Genomic DNA, 18,619 nt, shown 5'->3' on the forward strand with positions numbered 1-18,619 from the left:
GGCAGGCAGGGTGGGCAGAGGAGGGCAGAGCAGGCAGGGAAGGCAGTGTGGACAGTGTGAGCAGGTAAGGGTGAGCACGGCAGGACACGCAAAGCAAGCAGGGTGGGCAGAGCACCAGGGTGGGCAGAGGAGGGCAGAGGAGGGTGGGCAGCGCGGGCAGGGCAGGCAGGGAGGGCAGCACGGGCAGGTAGGGTGGGCAGAGAAGGGCAGAGGAAGGTGGGCAGCGCGGGCAGGGCAGGCAGGGCTGTCCCCGCCCCGGCCCCGCAGAGCCGCCCCGCGCGGGGCGGGGCGCAGCCGGTGCGCTGGGTCCAGCGGCGGAGCCGCGCCGGGAACGGCGGGTGCGGAGCGGAGCGGAGCGGAGCCGCGGGCGCTGCCGGCACCTCCCCGCTGCCCAGCGGGCCGGGCCGGGGGGAGCAGGTGAGCGGCGGGGCCGCGGCCCCGACAGCATCGCCCCGGTGCCCCTCGGCGGCTGCAGCGGCGGGATGGGACCGGGGGTGCGGGAGGGGGGTGTGGGGGTGCGGGGCTGCTCCCCCGCCCCGGGCTCCCCGTCCCCGGGAGCCGTCCGGGCTTGGGGTGCGCGGCCCGGGTCGCGGCCGGGCAGGAAGGGGCTGACAGCCCACGCAAAGGCGAGACAAGGGGAAAAAAAGGGTTTTCTTCAGTGCCCCGGGGTCCGTCTCACCGACCGGAGACTCCCCGGTTGGTTTTGGGGGGGACTCCGGTATTGCAGAGTCGGGAGGAGCTGCGGCGTGTCCAGGGCAGCCCGCTCGGCACCGCACGGCGCCGGGGGGGGGAGACGGGGGAGGTGGTTTGGGGAAAGCCCCTCCAGGGAGCATCTCTCCTACAGAGCTTGGCAGCAGGCTGGGCAAAGCCTCCCCAGGAATCCCTTCATTTCTATTTATTCTCTGGTTTCTAGAATCTTCTCCTCTATCCCCAGAGCAAGGGGAGATGACATCTCGGCTCCCCTGAACCAGCAGCGCCCAGGGACCCGCGGAGCCATGGAGCTGGACTACGAGCTGCCCAACGCCACCGCGTTCTGGTTCTCCCCGGCTTCCCCCTTTGACAACTTCTCAGTGGAGGCACCCGCCAACGCGTCGCAGAACGCCACGGGTCAGCACTTCGACCTGACCAGCAACGCCATCCTCACCTTCATCTACTTCGTGGTCTGCATCGTCGGGCTGTGCGGCAACACGCTGGTGATATACGTCATCCTTCGTTACGCCAAGATGAAGACCATCACCAACATCTACATCCTCAACTTGGCCATCGCAGATGAGCTGTTCATGCTCGGTCTGCCCTTCCTGGCCATGCAGGTCGCCCTGGTTCACTGGCCCTTTGGCAAAGCCATCTGCAGAATTGTCATGACGGTGGATGGGATCAACCAGTTCACCAGTATCTTCTGCTTGACGGTTATGAGCGTTGACCGGTACCTGGCTGTCGTCCACCCTATTAAATCTGCCAAGTGGAGGCGGCCCAGGACAGCCAAAATGATCAATGTGGCCGTTTGGGGCGTCTCCCTGTTGGTGATCATGCCCATCATGATTTACGCTGGGGTGCAGCATAATCACGGCAGGAGTAGCTGCACCATCATCTGGCCGGGAGAGTCGGGTGCCTGGTACACAGGCTTCATCATCTACGCCTTCATCTTGGGCTTCCTGGTGCCTCTCACCATTATCTGCCTTTGCTACTTGTTCATCATTATCAAAGTCAAGTCCTCGGGTATCAGAGTGGGCTCCTCCAAGAGGAAAAAGTCCGAGAAGAAAGTCACCAGGATGGTCTCCATCGTGGTTGCTGTCTTCATCTTCTGCTGGCTCCCCTTCTACATCTTTAACGTCTCCTCAGTCTCCGTCCTGATCGTGCCCACACCTGTCCTCAAGGGCATGTTCGACTTCGTGGTGGTCCTCAGTTATGCCAACAGCTGTGCCAACCCCATCCTTTACGCCTTCTTGTCCGACAACTTCAAGAAGAGCTTTCAGAACGTCCTCTGCCTGGTGAAGGTCAGCGGCATGGACGAGGCGGACCGGAGCGACAGCAAGCAGGACAAATCCAGGCTCAACGAGACCACAGAAACCCAAAGGACCCTGCTCAATGGCGACCTGCAGACGAGCATCTGAGAGGACGGCGGGGTTGTCCTTCCTTCGCTCTCCTCTCCCCGCTTGCTCCCAACTGCAGCAGGGGGGTGGCACGTACGGAATCGGGGCAGGAGCACCAGCTTAGGGGATGTGCACACCGATGGCGGGGAGGCCCTCAGCTGGGCTCCTCCTGAGCTGCTGGTGGGTTGGCTTTCAAGTGCTGGGAAGGATACGGTTCAGGAGGAGCTGCCTCGCCAGGAAAACAAAGACAACTTGTAGCAACGCGGCGCTTTTCAACACCAAAGTACCACCGTGGACCACAGGTATTGCTGGGGCGGCTCCGCTGGTTTCCCCAGGAGTTACTCTTGGGGCTGGTTGGCTTTGGGTGCTCTGCCCCAGGACGGGTGCTTGCACGTGGCCACACGCACGCAGCGGGGTGGCCTCAGGAGGAGCCGAGGCCACGGGTGCGTGCCAACACTTGTGCCACCGCCGAGATGCACCGCTTATGGCAAAGACCTGGTGGGAGCTCTCCGGAGAGCCCAAGCGTGCTCCCGCAGTCACCCTGCCTGAGGAGACAAGGATATTTGGGGTTGTATTTTGCCCGGTTTATAAGTTACTCCGTCGCCTCCCCCGAAGCCTCCCTACTGCTGTTTGACTGCATTGCCTGCAGCAGCTGCCCTGCCCGGACGTGACACGCCAGGACCGGGACGGAGGCGGCTGCCCCTCGGGAAGCAGCTCTGCCACCCCGGCAGCCCCTCCGGTCCCACCACGCTCCTACCCTGCCTCCACCGACCCCATGGCAGGAGAGCCCCTTCTCTCCTCCCGCTGTGACGTCACCTGCCTGCACGCTTTCTCCTCAGGTGGAGGATTTTCCCCTTTTTCCCTCCCCAGTAGCCGCTGCCCCTCTTGCCACCTGCTCACGGTCCATCCCAGGCTGCGCCGGCAGCCGATGTCGCTGCTCTCCCCGGCGAGTCGCAGCCGGGCTGGCTGAGCAGCCGCGGCACCATCGCCCAGCACCAGTCCCTGGTGGGAAATCCTTGGAAGCGTTTAAGCAGCAGCAACACACCGGGGGTTGGGAGCACCCGGGCTGCGGCACATCCCGCTGCCAACGGCTCCTGCGTCTGGGTGAGATCTGGGCTTGTCCGAGGGTCCCCGAGGATCACTGGGGCTACCAGCCCCACGGCACACAGTGAGCAAGCATCGACCGGCCGCCAGTGACGCCTGCCCTGCTCCTTCCAGGCAAGTCAGGGCAGAGGAAGGGCTGAGGGAGAGGATGGGGGGTGATGGAGAGGATGGGAGGTAGGGAGGACAGGGCACTTGGCCCTGACCCTCGTCTGAGCCACAGGGACTGGGCAGAGCAGACAACGGGGCTTCCAGCGCCAAGGCATGAGGAAGAGTAGGGCAGCACACACCCAGCGCCCCCAGTGCCCCTCCTGCACCACAGCAGGGGAAAGGGGGGACCCAGGGTGCAGCCCCCAGTGGTGGGGGTGGCGGGTCTGCCCGGCCTCCGCTGCATTTAGCTTCTCAAGAGCATCCTGGAGCACTCGGCTCTGCCTCTGTCCCTCTCTGCCCTTCCAGCTCGGCGCACAAACCCGGGGCTGGGGAGCCCCAACCGCCTGCTCCTGCCCCAGCGAAGCCGCCCAGCTCAGCCAGCACGGCAGGAGCACGAGGGAGAGCCCAGGGGACAGGGAGAAGTGGCCTCTCCCTGCCAGAGCACCCAGAGCGACGTCTGCGCCAGAGGCCAGACGCTGTTCTCAGGCTCTTGCTCCAGAACCGTGGGAACGCAGTGGTTTTGGTGGAGAAAACAGCCGGGTCTTGCTCACCCCCCCCTTTCCCATCCCACCCCGGCCTCCCCATAGCGGCCGCAGCAGACACGGAGCCTTCACAAGCGATGTGGGAGGTGAGGATGAGCATTACCCACGACGTGCCACACGTTTTGGGGTGCCGCCTTGCTCAGCCACGCACCCCCGTCGATGCTCCGAGAGCACCGGCTCTGCGAGAAGTTTCCCCCCTGGCTCTGCCCAGGTCCTGCAGCAAGTCCCTGCGAGGGGCATCACCCATCCGGCTGTGCCACCCCAGCATCCCCCACCAGCCCCCCCCCAAAAAGGGCTCAGCACCAGGCTCGACACCTGCTCCCCGGCACGGCTGGCTCTGGCACGACATGGTGCAGGGCTGGGGGGGGCCTTTCTGCAGGGCAAAACACAGCGTTGTCAGCATTTATTTGCTTTTAACCATTTACCGCTCCTCCAAGGACCGTGTGTCTGCTCGGAGGCTCAGCGCTGAGCGGGCAGCTGCCTGTCCCCTCGCTGCCTGTGCTGAGCTGTGCAGGCAGCTGCTCACCGGCTTCGTTAGGTGAAATAAAGCCAAACCCTGGCTCAGAGACAGCGCAGGCTGCCCTGCTGATGCTGCAGGAATTAAAACACGAGCAGCGTGTCACGCTACGGTGAAATATTAGACGGTGATGGCCAGAGCCCTCTGTCAGGATAAGGCAGCGATGCGTCAGCGGGGCTTCGGGTAGTTCATATTTGGTGGGCGGTGAAGGAGTTATTTGTGTGGAAAGTGGAGGAGGCGGTGGGGAGGGGGGTGCATTGAGCCCCCTGCCCATCATGGGAGCTGATGTTTCCACCCCCCCCAGCACTTCCAGCCCCACCGGTGGCTGGTTTTGCCCCAGTCCTGTCACCAACACGCTGACTGATGCCGAGGGGTGGGCGGGGGGGGGATGCCTGTTCCTGGCCACACACCCACGGGGTCTCCAACAGGAGCCCCCAGCCGGGAGCGTCTCCTCTCTGTGCTGGTTTAATGCTGAAAACACAGAAAGCCCGGCTTTCTAACCCTGGGAAGGACCCATGCCCAGCACTGCAGGTGCCCACGTCAGCTTTGTCCTGGCAAAACTCCCCAGGCAGTGACATTTCTGGCAGCTGTGTGAGGGGGCTCTGCTCTGAAATATCCCGTTGCCCCCACTTTGTACCCAGAAGCTCTCTTGGAGTGGGGATAACGGGGCTGCAAGCGAGGAGCGAGAGGCGTGGGGGGGGCTGCCAGTGACATCCCCAAGGCCACTGAGGTGGGATGTTGCAGGGCAGGAGCACAAGGCAGCTCCCGGGGGCACCCCACGGCCACCCCACTGCAGCTCACCCCGAGGGAAAGGGCAGGAGAGCGAAATGCACCACCCACCTCCGTGCTCGCAGTAAAACCAGCAAAATAAAACCTTCTGCTTGTTCATTGCTGACTAATAGACAGCAGCAGCGTTGCTGCTGCGAGTAACAAAGTTTTCCTTCCCAGCCACTTGATTTTAGTGAGAGCTTGACCTCATATTGGATCTGTTCTGAAAAGCCTCGCAGGGCTGCTGGCGGCATAATGAGAAGTCTCTCCCGGTTATGGCAGAGCGAATAGGCTGGTCCTGCAAGCGCTGGAGTGGCTCCACTGCTACTTCACACACAGACTGTCCCCAGGCAAGCGAGATTCATTACAGCTCCTGGCTGGAGCAGCAGGAACAGATTTATCCCAAATCGGAGGCGATGGGAAGCACAGACCTGTGTGTCCCGTGGAGCTGCCCTGTACGCTGAGAGCACGGATCTGACCCCGCACTCCTCGGAGCAGGGCGGGAGCTGGTCGCTTTGCTGGGGGGCTGCGTGCGTGATGGCACTGATCTGGCTGTCACCGGTGGCGGGGTTTTCACTGGGGGTGCCTGTGGCGGGTCGGTCTAACAAAAAACTGCCAATGCCAGCACCCGCGGCGCCCCCCCAAAGCCTGTGAGAAACCAACTCCCCTCCCCTCCTCGCCACTGGCTTCCCCCCACGCAGATGAGGGACCCCGAGCCCCTGTGGGATTGACCTGCCTGGGGACATCCTTGCTGTCCCCGCTTCCTCAGCCCTTGGGGACCAGGGGCACGAAGCCCAGTGCTGTGGCTGGGCTGAGCATCGCCCCGAGCGCGCTTCCAACCATGCCCACCTTGGACCAAGCCAGGCTCCCGGCGCGGTGATGGCCAGTGCCTGCGCGGTGCTCGATAGCCAAACCCAGCTCTGACGGACTGGGAGAGGCTGGGTTTGGACCTGGAGCCTTCCTGTCACATCTCTACAGCTCCTCAGATCAGCACCAAAGCTGCCTTGGACTTCTTTCAAATAACAATCTCCTAATGAACCGCACTGTCCTGTTTCTGGAGGGCTTCCTGACGCTCCATCCCAACGGGAAGAGCCTTGTCTTTGATGGAGACCCCACAGAGAGGCCCCTTCCCTCCCAGACCTGCACAAACGCAGGCAGCCTCACGCAGTTGTGCAGCCCCCAGCCAGCTCCATCCCCTCCGCTGGGAGCTCCCAGGCTCCGGATCTGTGCTGCTGCTTTAGAGCAGGGCTCGACTCACATCTCTGGGGGTTGTTTCAGTCCTTGCTGTGAACAAGCTGATTTCAAAGCACTCAGGGAGAGTCTCCATCCCCTCTGCCAGGGCAGCACCGGCCGCACGCCCTGCCCAGGGCTGTTTGAAGGGGGAATCACCACCAAGGCACGAGCAAAGGGCACAGCAGACCCCAAACCAGCCTTCCCGCTACTAAGTCTGAAATGAGAACGGCCACTTTCCAACCCAAGGACAATCTCTGCCCTTCCCTGCCAGCCTCCCACCCGCAGCCTCGCAACCGTGTCTCTCCTGCCGGATCTCAGCCCTCTCCCTGCTTGCTCCAGGACCTGACCTGCAAAAACCCAGGGCAGGAGGACAGGACAGCCAGGCTGCAGCTGTGATTCGGGGGAATCTGCCTCCAGCCATGCCCTGAACAGGAGACAACAAGGGATGCAAAGCCAGAGCACCCCAACCATCCCACCACCCGCCATGCGGCCAGGAGGAGGGAAGAGGCGGGTGATTGTACATATATGTATATACCGGACATGCCAGCAAAAGGTTTTACTATACTGACACTGTAGAGCCACTCTGCAGCCCCCGTTTTGCCGTGGCGGCTGGAGCAACCCCTCCCCATGCACGCAGGGGCCAGTCGGGCCCAGCCCCGCGGGGGTCTCTTGGCTCCCCCTCGCCCTCCCCATGTGCTGTGGGGCTGGTGGCACCCAGAAGGGACCACGGAGGCTGCTCCCACATCAACAGGCGACTTCCATGGGGCAAGGGAAAGTGAGTTTTAGCCTCTACTAAACACAAGAGTCCTTCCCTGCCAAGCTGGGGCTGTAGCAATATGGGGATCATCATCCCCCTCCCCAGCAGCACTGCACCACCCTGCTCACCTCCTGTACATACGCTCCTCTGTATCTATAGCTGTGCTCTGTATAGCGTGCGTGGGTCTGGTGTATGACACATGGTGACTGGAACGCGCCAGAGAGAGCGTTTCTCTGCTTTAAGTCTTGCTTTCCTCTGTAGCAATTGTTTCTCGGTGTCTCGGTGTGGAACTAAGCCTTCCCGCAGCGAAGGCTCCCCGACTGCCACGGTCTGTGCCACCGGGAGGGAGTCACGGATGGGGTGGGAGGGAAGTAAAAGAGTTTTCCTACAGTTTCAGACTCTGTGTGTGTGTGTCAGAGCCGGGCGGGAGCAGCGGGGTATAACCCAGGCTCGGATTCTTCCCCGGGAGGACAAGAGGCACCAACTGTGGTGACCCACCGAGGGACAACTCACACTCAGTCCCTCTCCTAAAACCAGTTCTTCCCCATCTCCCCACTGGTGAGCAACACACCTGCGGGGTGGTCTTGGCGTCGGAGAGTCCATGCAGCAGGAGAGCTGCGTTTGCCCAAAAAAACCCCACAAGATCACTCCCTGGTCAGCACAAACTGGGGGGGCACTGCGGTACAGGCACGTCTGTGCCAGTGACAACCCCTAAACTAGATGGGTCACAGGTGAATCACAACCACAAATAACTCTTCGAGTACAAGGGGTTGCAGAAACTCAGTCTGAACAGGTGGACGGGGGGAGAAGTTTCTCTTCCCGAGATGACAACACCTCCGGGCTGGTTTTGATGAGATCAGGGGCATGTAAAGTGGAGGTTTGATCTGCTGGAGAGAGGGGGTGTGCACACACGGGGGTGCGTGCTCAGAGGAGGGGTACATTACCAGGGAAACACACGGTTGTAAAGAAATCGGCTCCACTATAAACTAAAAGTTCAGCTCCGACCGGCTGCACAGCTTTGCCATCAACAGCTTCCACGCAAATAAACGCCTTCACTCCCAAACACCTATGACTTTTTCTTTTTTCCCCCCTCACAATTTGCAACACAAACAGGGTTTTATGGGATTTGAATACAACCCCTACCAGCAAAGTCCCAACAGCTTCTCCCCCAAGACCACAGGCTCCGGTTCCACCGGCATCTCCCGTGGAGCAGCCCTGCCCCTCGAGATCTGCCTCTCGGAGGGGAGCAGCAGATAGCTGGGGCAGGATTTTCCTCGGGGAACAAGCGTTTGTAAGAAAGCAATTACCACGCTTGTTGCTACACTGCGTTGTAGCTGGCTGAGTCAGCACTGGGTGCTAAACAGTTACGGTGGCTCCGGGGAGTTCTGGTCAGATTTATATATAACTATGTACGCACTAGTACGGACACAGAGAGATGGCTCTGGGTTTCCGTCAGAAAATATTAAGTCTTTACATGAAGGCTGATACGAGAAAGGCAGTAACTGCCCAGGGAAGATTTTGCAAACAAAACCCACAGTGTGCTGATTTCATTCTGCCTCCGCAGGCTGAGAATACGTGAGATGAGGGGAAGCGTAGGTATTGCAAGTTGGAGCTACAGAAAAAAAGACAGAGAAATAAAACACTATTCAGAGGGGCCTTTTTGTTTCCAGTGGGTGCATTCCAGCTATGCCCCCGACAAACACAGTGTGATTTTGTCAAACCTCAGCAAGAGAAGCACCTTTTTTTTTAGTAAAACCACATCAGATGGGGCTGGCGGCGTTTTGCTGAAACCATTTTGGGGGTAAATCTTGGGGCGCAAAGCAGAGCTGTTGGAGGGGACCTCAGCACACCCCCAGCTGCTGCCTCGCCGCCCCTGTTTGAACAAAGCCCTCTAAAACAAACAAAAAACCCCAACACATCAGGAAGAGAAACCGGGGCTCGGCCCGGGGCCCCCCCGCAGCTCCCCCGCCTCGGGGTGCGCAGGGCCCAGCCATCCTCCGCCGTCCCGCTGCCTCCCTCTAGCGCTGCCGGGCCGCGGTGGCGGGTCGCGGGCCTGGGGGGGCGCCGGGCGGTCCCCTCTAGGGCAGACCCGGCGGAGAGGGGACGCGGAGGGCTCAGCGAGAGCCCCTCGGGGCCCCCAGCCCCGCTGCCCCGGGGGGCTGAGGCAGGGCCGCGGCCCGCTCCTGGGCCCCCCCCCCCCCCCGCTCCCTCCTGAGGGGCCTCCTAGAGTGTGTGGAGCGAGAGCGGCACCCGCAGGGCGCACGGACCGGCCCATTTCTCTGGGAAACGGACCAATAAATAAATAAATAAATAAATAAAATTAAAGCGAGTTTTTTCCACCCCCGCTGCCCCGGGCCGCGTCGCCATGGCAACGGCGCCTAGGCGCGGCTCTGCCCTGCACAAAGATGGCGGCGCTCCGCCCCGCCGCCAACCCGGAAGTGCCCGCCCCCTTCCCGTCGCAAAGATGGCGGCGGCGGCGCCCACGTCAGCGCCGCCCCGGTTGCGGGCCCAGGCGGCCATGGCGGCGCGGGGCGCGGAGGCCGAGGCACTTTTCGAGGCGCACACGGCGGCCGAGCTGCGGGCGGTGGAGCGGCGGTTACGGGCCGGCATCGAGCAGAAGCGGGAGGAGCTGCGACAGATGGTGGGCGAGCGGTATCGCGACCTCATCGAAGCGGCCGACACCATCGCCGAGATGCGCCTCAGCGCCGAGCGCCTGCTGGGCGCCGTGCGGGGCCTACAGCGGGGCGGCGCGGCGCGGCCCGGCCCCGCGGCGCCGGTGAGGGGGGCGAGGGGCCGCGGTGGGTCGGGGGGCGGCCCCGGAGCCCCCCTTGACCCCCCATTCTTTTGCCCCTCCCTCCTCCAGGCTCGGCCGCCGGCTCAGGAGAGTTTCTACCGGGCAGCGGCGCAGCTGAAGCTGCTGCTGGATGTCCCCGAGAAGGTGTGGGGTGCCGTGGAGGCCGGCCGGTACCTGCCCGCCGCCCGACTCCACTTGCTCGGTGGCCACCTCCGCTGTCAGCTGCAGCTCGATGCGCCCCGGGCCCGCGCCAGCCCCGTCCTCGCCCGCTTCCCCATCCTGCTGCGGCAAGTGGCCGCCGCCAGCCACCTCAGGTGGGCCTAGTAGGACAGCGTGATGGCCACAGCTGGCTCCTTGGTGGCCACTGGGAAGAAATGTATCAAAGGAGGGTGGAGGGACACTGGAGCAGGTTGCCCAGGGAAGTTGGTGGGTGGCCCATCGTTGGAAGTGGTCAAGGTCAGGTTGGATGGGGCTTTGAGCAATGTGGTCTGGTAGATGTCCCTGCCCATGGCAGTGGGGTTGGACTGGATGATCTTTGGAGCTTCCTTCCAACCCAAAACATTCTGTGAGCCCATGCCCTGAGATCCCAGTGCTGCCCCGAGGCTCTCGCCACCAGCCACCCTGCCCTGTGGGGCAAGAATGTTTCACTCAGTCCCATAACACCCAGGTAGTCCCACTTCTGTCCGGGAAAAATCACATCCCTGTTTGGTGGGTTATCACATAACCACACCTGAATATCTCAGTCCAGTGACTGTCCACCAAATTCCCTTCCCAGATCCACCATCCTGCAGGAGAGCAAGTCCCTGCTGAAGAGCCAGACCGTGTCGGACCAGGCAGTAGCAGAAGCCCTGTGTGCCATCATGCTGTTGGAGGACAGCTCTCCACGCCAGGCCCTCGCTGACTTCCTTCTGGCCAGGAAATTGGCCATTCAGCAGCTCCTCAACCAGCCACATCATGGTGAGTACGATGGGGCTGCCTCCTTTTTAAAGTCAGGGTAGCCCCCTTCATCTCCCTCTTGCCCCACAGAAGAGCAGGTGGGTAAAGCTCATGATGGTGGGGATGCAACCATGTCATGCTGGCAGTGTTTTGCCCCAAATGCCACAAAAATTAACAGTGCTTGGGGTCTTAAGCCAAGCTCATCTGTAATGGGGAAGCAGGTGGTACCTGGGGCTGAGTCCTTTGCCCTCCAGTTCTTCCCTGGAAGATTCCACTGGTCCCTCTGTTGAAGGGGCTGCCTCGGCTGAAAGGCATTTCTCTGCAGGTGCAGGGATAAAGGCTCAGGTGTGTTCCCTGATGGAGCTGCTAACCACTACCCTGTACCAGGCTCATGCTCTCTTCTACACCCTGCCCGAAGGGATGCCACCGGATCCCGCCCTGCCCTGCGGCTTGCTCTTCTCCACCCTGGAGAGCACCACAGCCCCGCACCCAGCAGGTGAGCACACGGGCAGCTCTGCATTAGGCCCCTGCCCACCTGGGTTTGCAGGCAGGAGGCTCCCCCCGTGCTGGGCTGATCCCTGCCTGTGTGCTTCCAGGGAGAGGTGGGGTTTTAGAGGAGGAGGTGAAGCTGAGCAGCTGGTTCAGGTACCTCCCGGAGTCCGTGGTGGAGTTCCAGCCGGCCCTGCGGACGCTGGCACACCCCATCAGCCAGGACTACCTCAGAGACACGCTGCAGAAGTGGATCGCCATGTGAGTGTGACTGTCCCCCTTTGCAGGGCTCCCCCAGATGCCGCGTGGCCTCTGTGCCGAGGCAGCACCCAAAGCAAACCCACACTCACTTATTTCCTCACTCTCTCCAGCCAGGCTGTGCCTTCCACTGGCTTTTGGCCCAACATCCCCTCTCCCCAGCAGTGAAACAGCCGGAGGCTGCACAGGGAGAATTGTCTAGAGCTGCTTTACGCTGCCATAACCGCCCACAAACAAGCCCAGAGTAAATGAGAAAAAAATCCCTTACCTGGCTTGCTTGGCTCTTGATCCAGCACCTCCTTTCTCCTCGCTGCCCTTCCCTGGACTGGGTGGGGGCAGCCAGACCCCTTTATAGAGTTGCCAGCTCCACCCCCATCGCACCACGCCTTGCCCTGCAGCTGGGGACAGCCTGGCAGCCCCGCCTGCCCCTTAACAGCCTCCTCAGTCCTGTCTGGTTAGCCCATGGGGCCAGGGCCACGGCCACGGGCTATTTCCCCAGAGCCCTCACCTGCCCGCGTTCCTGGGGCTTTCCCAGGGCACTGGGCTCCCGGTTTTGACACCCACCACAGCCCAGGGTTCCTGCTGGGGGGCATGTGGCCTTCCTGTGGGATCCAGGGGGGCAGCTGCCTCGCCGAGAGGCAGAGGTGCCCTCAGCCCCACGGGGGATTGTGCAGGCAGAGCCTTGTACCCACAGGTTAACAATTCCCCTGCCCTGATGTAGCCAGAGCAGCTCAGACCAATGTGAATTGTTGCTTTCAGGTGCAGTGACGACATCAGGGCTGGGGTCAGCAACCTGCTGGTCTACGTGAAGAGCATGAAAGGCCTCGCGGGGATTCGCGACGCGGTGTGGGAGCTGCTCACCAGTGAGTCCATAAGCCAGAACTGGGAAGCGGTGTGCCGGCGCCTTTTGGACAAGCCTGCTTCCTTCTGGGAGGACCTGCTGCAGCAGCTCTTCCTGGACAGGCTAGAGGTGGGTGCTGTGCTGCAGCAATTCCCGGGGAGCCTTGCTCTGTGCCCCCTCTTGTTGTCTCGAGTGGCCCACTGGTGCCTGTTAGCACCCCTAAGTGTGTATTTTCAGTGCTAAGTGGCAGGAGACACATGTAAAAGGTGTGGTTTGTTTTTTTTTTCCTCCTCGTTCTGTTCCAGACACTGACCAAGGAAGGGTTTGACTCCATCTCAAGCAGCTCCAAACAGCTTCTCACCTTAGCCTTGCAAGAACTCGAAGTCAAATCCAGCACCTCTACCCTCAGCAAGCACATCCAGTTTGAACACAACGTGGCCCAGTTCCTGTGGTCAGAGAGCTCCAGTGACCTGCCTTCCGATGCCGCGTGGGTCAACGTGGCAAACCGTGGCCAGTTGGCTAAGAGCGGCCTGTCCATGAAGGCCCAGGCGCTGACGCCGTGCGTGCAGAGCTTCTGCTCGGCTCTGGACTCCAAGCTGGAGGCCAGGTTGGACGATCTCCTCTCCTACCTTCCCACAGACTCCTCGGCCATCAAGGAGGCCGCTCCCACGGGGCAGCCGCGCTCTGCCTTCGACCGCTATGCCGATGCCGGTACAGTGGAGGGGCTGCTCTGCCACCACTGCGTCGCCTGCATCCACCACATCCTGGGCTGTATGCGTGAAGAGCTCCAGAGGGCCCAGAGCTTACAGGGGGGGCAGGAGGATGCTCCCAGTGATGCCAGGCTGAACGCTGTTGTCTTCATGGCGAGACTCTGCCAGTCCCTGACCGAGCTCTGCCCTCACCTGAAGCGCTGTATCCTGGGCCGGTCGGGCAGCGCGGAGACGGCGCTGAAGGAAACGCGCTCCGCCAAGAAATTGGGCAAGGGGAAAGTGGCCCAAGAAGTGACGCCCGTGCAGGCCAAGTGGCAGGGGGTGAAGGCAGAGCTCCTGCAGCAGAGCCTGTTTGCTTACCAGATCTGGAGCTCAGCCATCACCAAAGTAAGAAGCTGTTTCTCTCCTCGCAGCTGCTTCCTGCGTGGGTTTCGCTTGCAGTCAGCGCTGCTGCTCCTGAGCTGGCTGCCGAGAGCTCGCTGCGCCGCTGCCGCGCTGCTCAGTCAGCCTGTGGGGACGCGAGGTGGGGGTGGCAGCTCTGAGGTGGCATCCAGGGGGATGATTTCCAGGGGAGTCACTTGGGGGGATGTGGGCGGTGGGTCTCTCCGGGCAGGAGCAGGTTGCCCGTCCTTTGGTGCTCCTGGTAGAGCTGCCTGTCCCATGACCAGCTGCTTTTGTGTTTTGCACTCCAGGGTCTGGTTCAGTGCTTTACCCGCACGTTGCTGCTCGACACAGCTGGCTCTGTCTTGGCCACAGCCACCAACTGGGATGAAATTGAAATTCAGGAGGAGACAGAGTCTGGAAACAGCGTCACATCAAAGATCCGGCTGCCTGCGCAGGTACGAGAAACGTCCTCTCAGAAAACACAGAGGAAGGGTCTGTTGGGAGGAGAAAAGCACCTGTTTCCAAAATCCCTGCTTTGTCAGATGGTGCTGACCTGCTGTGGTGTTACAAGCAGAGGGCAAACGCTCTCCAGTGTTCTTATTTGCTCTTTGAGATCCTCCCCTCCTAAGGACAGAGGTAGGAAACTTAGATAGCTGCTGCTGTATATCCAAATGAGTAAGATTGGCCCAGATCCTGTAAAACTGAGCTAAAGAAAGACTTCTGCCTGCTCGATACACTGAGAGATTTCCTGGATGCACTGAAGGACAGGGCTGCAGCAGTGGGACTGTGCAGAGCCCAGGAGACCCGAGGATTGCAGCCTTCCACAGGCGGGGGGGTGGTGGTGCAGGAATGACACGGTGACAAAGCATGGAGGGAGGGGAGGGCCGGGGCGATAAGTCTTTTGTAGTGAACCTTTTAAGGTGAATTTTGTTGATTCTGAAGGAAAAAGCAGCCACATGAGAGCTCAGGATAGGTGGGGGGCCCAGGAGAAGAGAGAGGGGGTAAATAACGAGCCTGGGTAGTGGGTGGTCAGCGCAGGGGCAGCAGTGACAGAGGCACAACAAGCAATTCTGTCTGACTACACTCGGGTGAATACCCCTGGTAAAAGTACTTGAGGACTGCTAGAACCAAAAGTCTGGTGTGTCAGGAAATAAAAACCCACAAGATGCTTGTGCCACGCTACGGGGGCAGGTGGGTCTTGGCGGCAGAGCTTTGTGGTTGCTGAGGAAGTAGGAAGCTCACGTGATGAGAATTGAAGCGATGTTGTGCCACTGATAAAGCGAACGAGCTTACAGCCCACAGGAAAGGAACACTCTTTTTCTTAAACAGCCATCGTGGTACGTCCAGTGCCTCCTCTTCAGCCTGTGCCAAGAGGTGAACCGGGTCGGTGGCCACACTCTTCCGAAAGTCACCTTGCAGGAGCTGCTGAGGACCTGCATGGCAGAAGTGCTGGCTGCCTACGAAAAGCTCGTTGAAGAGAAGCAGGAGAAGGTACGTGAGTAGGATCAGCCCTCGCTGCAGCTGGTGTGGGGCGGGAGGGTCGCTGGGCCCTCGGAACAGAAAACATCTGCCTGTGAGAGGTGGGAAGGGTGAGTATATTCTTCCCCTTCTCCCCCAAAAATGAGGCACGGAGGGATCAGACACCAGATTGCACACTCAGACCGGTTCTGAGGTCGGTTGTTTCTTGGTGCTGGTGTTTTTAAACGTTTCCCCTGCTCTCGGTGTGAGTGAAGAGCCCTGTGCTGTCCGTCCTATTTGCAGAAAACCGGCACCTTCCCCATGACCCAGAACAGAGCTCTGCAGCTACTCTACGATCTGCGGTACCTGAGTATCATCTTGACGGCGAAGAGCGAGGAAGCAAAAACCAGCAGGATCAAGCCCGACTCTGGGTGCGGCGCAGTTCTGGGGTTCAGAGACTCACGGTAGTTTGTGGGGCTCTAAAATGGTTTAAACCTTAGCGGCAGCAGGGAGGATGCCAGCGGGAGCGGGGCCTTTGGGCCTCAGGGGAGAAGGGCAGCACAGGCTCCAACATCTTTGCCGACACTTAAGCTCATCCTCAAAATACAGAAGGAGGGTGGGATTCTGCAGCGGATGCCCGGGAGAGAACAGTTAGGCTTCCACCCTAAATAAAACCTTGAGTACTGAGGCTTCTCTCCAAGATGTACCACGGGGAGAAGGTTCCTCTGCAACAGCCGATGTTGTAGGCTGTGTAGTAGCTGGAAGCGCTTTAGGCAGCTGCTGCTCTGCTGAGTAATTCCCATTTTGCTCAGTCACCTCTGAGGGGTAAGTCCCTCACTGTTAGAGAGGGGCCGGTGAAACCGCCCTGTTGGCATCGCGGCCGTCGCCGTGACGTTGCCCCTGACAGGATTCCTCCGCTCCCCTCGTAGGATCGAAGCGGTGACCGACTTCCTGGAGGGACACATAGATCCGTTTGACTTGGATGTTTTTACTCCGCACTTGAACAGCAACCTTAATCGCCTGGTTCAGCGAACCTCCGTAAGTTGAAGGGAAAGGGAGGGACGGATCAGGAAGCAGGGCTGCAAAACGCGTTCTGAAGGGCAGCCGGGGTGGCTTTATAAACTGCTTAATGCCTAAAGATAACTACTGGCACTTACTCAGAAATGGGAAGAGTGTTTAATGCCAGCTGAAGATATGAGGAGCTTGCTGAGCTGGCTGCATGGCACATAATCATGCATGGAGTTGGCTGAACTTTTATCTAACAGGATTCACTGGAACCTGGGCAACGCTAATTGGGTTAAGCAGTGCTGAAACAGGCCTAGAACTATGGTAATAATGAGCCCCACGGCTCCTTCGTGCCTTCCAGGTTCTCTTCGGGCTGCTGACCGGGACAGAACACCAGTACCCGGGCCGGAGCGGTGCTCTGAGCTCCCAGGAGCTCCACAACATCCTGCCGTTAGCGTCCAGCCAGATCAGGTACAAGACCCAGCTCTTCTCTGCCTTGGGAAGTGGGGCTAGAATTGCTGCTTCCCTGTGACCAGCCCCCTTTCTTTCTTCCATCTCTTCAGATTTGGCCTTCTGCCGCTGAGTATGTCGAGTTCACGGAAGAGCAAGTCTGCTCCCAGGAGCACAGAAAGAGTTCAGGTTGGTAAAACGGAGCCACACGAACTTTTTGCCATTACTCTAACCAACACTGAGCTTGTGGGGAAAGAAGAAAGTAGCCAAACAGTTAATATTTAACCTGATTTTTTTTTTTTATTTTCGGTAAAATGAGAGAACCATTATGGCAACACAGCATGAGATGGTTTGGATTTCCCCTTGACCCTCAAAAACCCTGATGGCCCCTGTATTTTTGGGGCCCACTGCTCTGTGGTAAAACACAAGCCATAACCACCGTGAAAACACAGTGAAGCCTTACACGGATGAGGCATTTCTGAAGTCAATACATGAAAGACAATTCATTTAAAGGTGGCTGCAAGAAATGTTGCAGAATACTAGATAATGATTTGAACTTCTTTCCAGTGCACCGCGGACCCTTAACTCCTGAGGAAGCCTGGCTTGGGTATTTAAGCCTGTGTGAAGAGTGGCTTGCTTCTCTTGCAAAGACTTTGTCGTCCTCTTTCTGAGTTCTCCCAGTAGCCAACCATCATGTTGCTACGTTTCCCCCAGTTTAAAACAGCTGCTTAGATGCGAGTTCTCTACGCTGAGGATTGAGAGCGCCAAGGAATACCTCACTGCTACGGGGAGCTGTAATTAGTAATCTCTTTCCTTTAGCTATTATCAACTCAATAATCCATCTGTGGCGCTGTGTTTTGAACTGGGACTGGAGAGTAAAAGTCTGGTTTTATCAGAGCAGGGTGTTACTTGAGATGCTGATGTTTTACGCTGCAGCTCTCGTTCTCCATTACTCCAAAGCATTAAGGTGTCAGGGCTGGTTAAAAGCCCAAAGCTTCACCACAAAGGTATTCTTTGCCTCTTACGCCTCAGCTGGAGTAGTGCAGAAGTGTGCAGTGCTGTCTGGCTCGCTCCTACCGCTCCCCTCGCCTGCCATGGTGCCACAGGGATGTTCCTCGACAGCTGCTCGCTCCTTTTATGCTAAAACAGTTCTGGAGAGGTTAAAGTCCGTAGTTACTCAAGCACAGTGCTCTGCAAGGGCAACAGCTGTACTTCTACGGTGCTGCTGGCCCCTTGTGCTCAGCCACAGCCCCCTCCCTGAAGTTCAGAACGATTGATTTATTTTTTTGAGCATTAAATGACATCTGAAAAATTACCTGTTGGTAACAGCACGGCGCTGTGCTTCTGCCGCTCAGACCTGCCTCTGTCTGCCTGTCACTGAGCTCCGGGAGTGACACCGCTGAGGTGGTGGCTCCAGCTCGGGTTGCCAGGGAAGAGCTGCTCTGTAGTCTACGCCTCCTTGCAGCTACTCTCGATGAGGGTATGGAGTAAGTCAAAGGTCTGCTGAAATAGTTACTGACGCTTTTGTTTTTAAAAACTAACAGGTTCCACCTCCTGCCCTCCCAAGAGCAGAAGATGAGGTGTCACGCCCTGGCTCTTTGTTCAGGCAGCTCGTAAGCGAGGAAGAAGACACAGCTGCCCCTTCTCTCTTCAAGCTGGGGTGGCTTTCTGGCATGACCAAGTGATGCAATAAAAAATAAGAAGTTTGTCTGTGTATTTGTCTTCACCGAGATCACTCTCCTCTGCTGCTACGGCAGAATTACTTTTCCATCCTTTGCCAGATCCCACGTGCCACTTGAACCAGGCACAGGGTGCATCGTCCTTCCCCTCTGGCTGCTGGAACAGAGGTGCAGCTCCTCTTTCACCCCCTATTCCTTAAAAGTTGTTAACCTTAAAGTCAAATTGAAGAAAAAAAAAAAAACAACCAACCTACACACTAACAGAAAACACATTTCACAGCTAGAAAGGGGGAGTGGAGTGCTGTAAGCCGTCTCTCTCCTTCCAAAGCCCCTTCCCCAGCCCCCACGACTGCGCTCTGGGTGAACCCAGCAGGCACCTGATGTTTCAGCTCCAGCTGTCTCAGCTTTCCTGGTTCTCCTTTCACATTATATTTTTTTTTTTCAGTGCTGCAGCAGT

At 59.1% G+C, this 18,619-nt stretch overlaps 2 protein-coding genes across 4 annotated transcripts; both read left to right on the plus strand.

Annotated features, from left to right (window-relative positions):
* The first annotated feature begins 341 nt into the window (after positions 1–341).
* Positions 342–3,269, plus strand: SSTR2 (somatostatin receptor 2). The gene is made up of 2 exons (XM_074847162.1): positions 342–417; positions 914–3,269. Exon 2 carries the CDS (start codon positions 996–998, stop codon positions 2,109–2,111), a length of 1,116 nt encoding a protein of 371 aa, XP_074703263.1. The 5' UTR covers positions 342–417; positions 914–995; the 3' UTR covers positions 2,112–3,269.
* Positions 3,270–9,614: 6,345 nt separating this feature from the next.
* On the plus strand, positions 9,615–18,189 carry COG1 (component of oligomeric golgi complex 1). Of its 3 annotated transcripts, XM_074847765.1 has the most exons (15): positions 9,615–9,934; positions 10,022–10,266; positions 10,728–10,909; positions 11,214–11,384; positions 11,485–11,638; positions 12,395–12,605; positions 12,782–13,573; positions 13,879–14,025; positions 14,900–15,061; positions 15,332–15,492; positions 15,958–16,066; positions 16,395–16,504; positions 16,597–16,672; positions 17,051–17,090; positions 18,028–18,189. In XM_074847765.1, the coding sequence occupies exons 1-14, from the start codon at positions 9,623–9,625 to the stop codon at positions 17,066–17,068; spliced, it is 2,850 nt and encodes a 949-aa protein (XP_074703866.1). In that variant the 5' UTR covers positions 9,615–9,622; the 3' UTR covers positions 17,069–17,090; positions 18,028–18,189. The 3 variants fall into 3 exon arrangements, with proteins under 3 accessions (XP_074703866.1, XP_074703864.1, XP_074703865.1); XM_074847763.1 differs by lacking the exon at positions 17,051–17,090; XM_074847764.1 differs by lacking the exon at positions 17,051–17,090 and having other exon boundaries at positions 15,332–15,459.
* The last annotated feature ends 430 nt before the right edge of the window (positions 18,190–18,619 follow it).

Source organism: Strix aluco, chromosome 21 (assembly GCF_031877795.1).
Source record: "Strix aluco isolate bStrAlu1 chromosome 21, bStrAlu1.hap1, whole genome shotgun sequence".
In the NCBI taxonomy this organism is placed as follows: domain Eukaryota; kingdom Metazoa; phylum Chordata; class Aves; order Strigiformes; family Strigidae; genus Strix; species Strix aluco.

Excerpts from the sequence above, each read along its gene's own strand:
- COG1 (XM_074847763.1), top strand. The coding sequence starts at position 9,623 with ATGGCGGCGGCGGCGCCCACGTCAGCGCCGCCCCGGTTGCGGGCCCAG. Across the intron at positions 15,493-15,957 it reads CTGGGGTTCAGAGACTCACG|GATCGAAGCGGTGACCGACT; the intron begins GTAGTTTGTGGG and ends CTCCCCTCGTAG. Across the intron at positions 16,505-16,596 it reads TTAGCGTCCAGCCAGATCAG|ATTTGGCCTTCTGCCGCTGA; the intron begins GTACAAGACCCA and ends CCATCTCTTCAG.
- SSTR2 (XM_074847162.1), top strand. The coding sequence starts at position 996 with ATGGAGCTGGACTACGAGCTGCCCAACGCCACCGCGTTCTGGTTCTCC.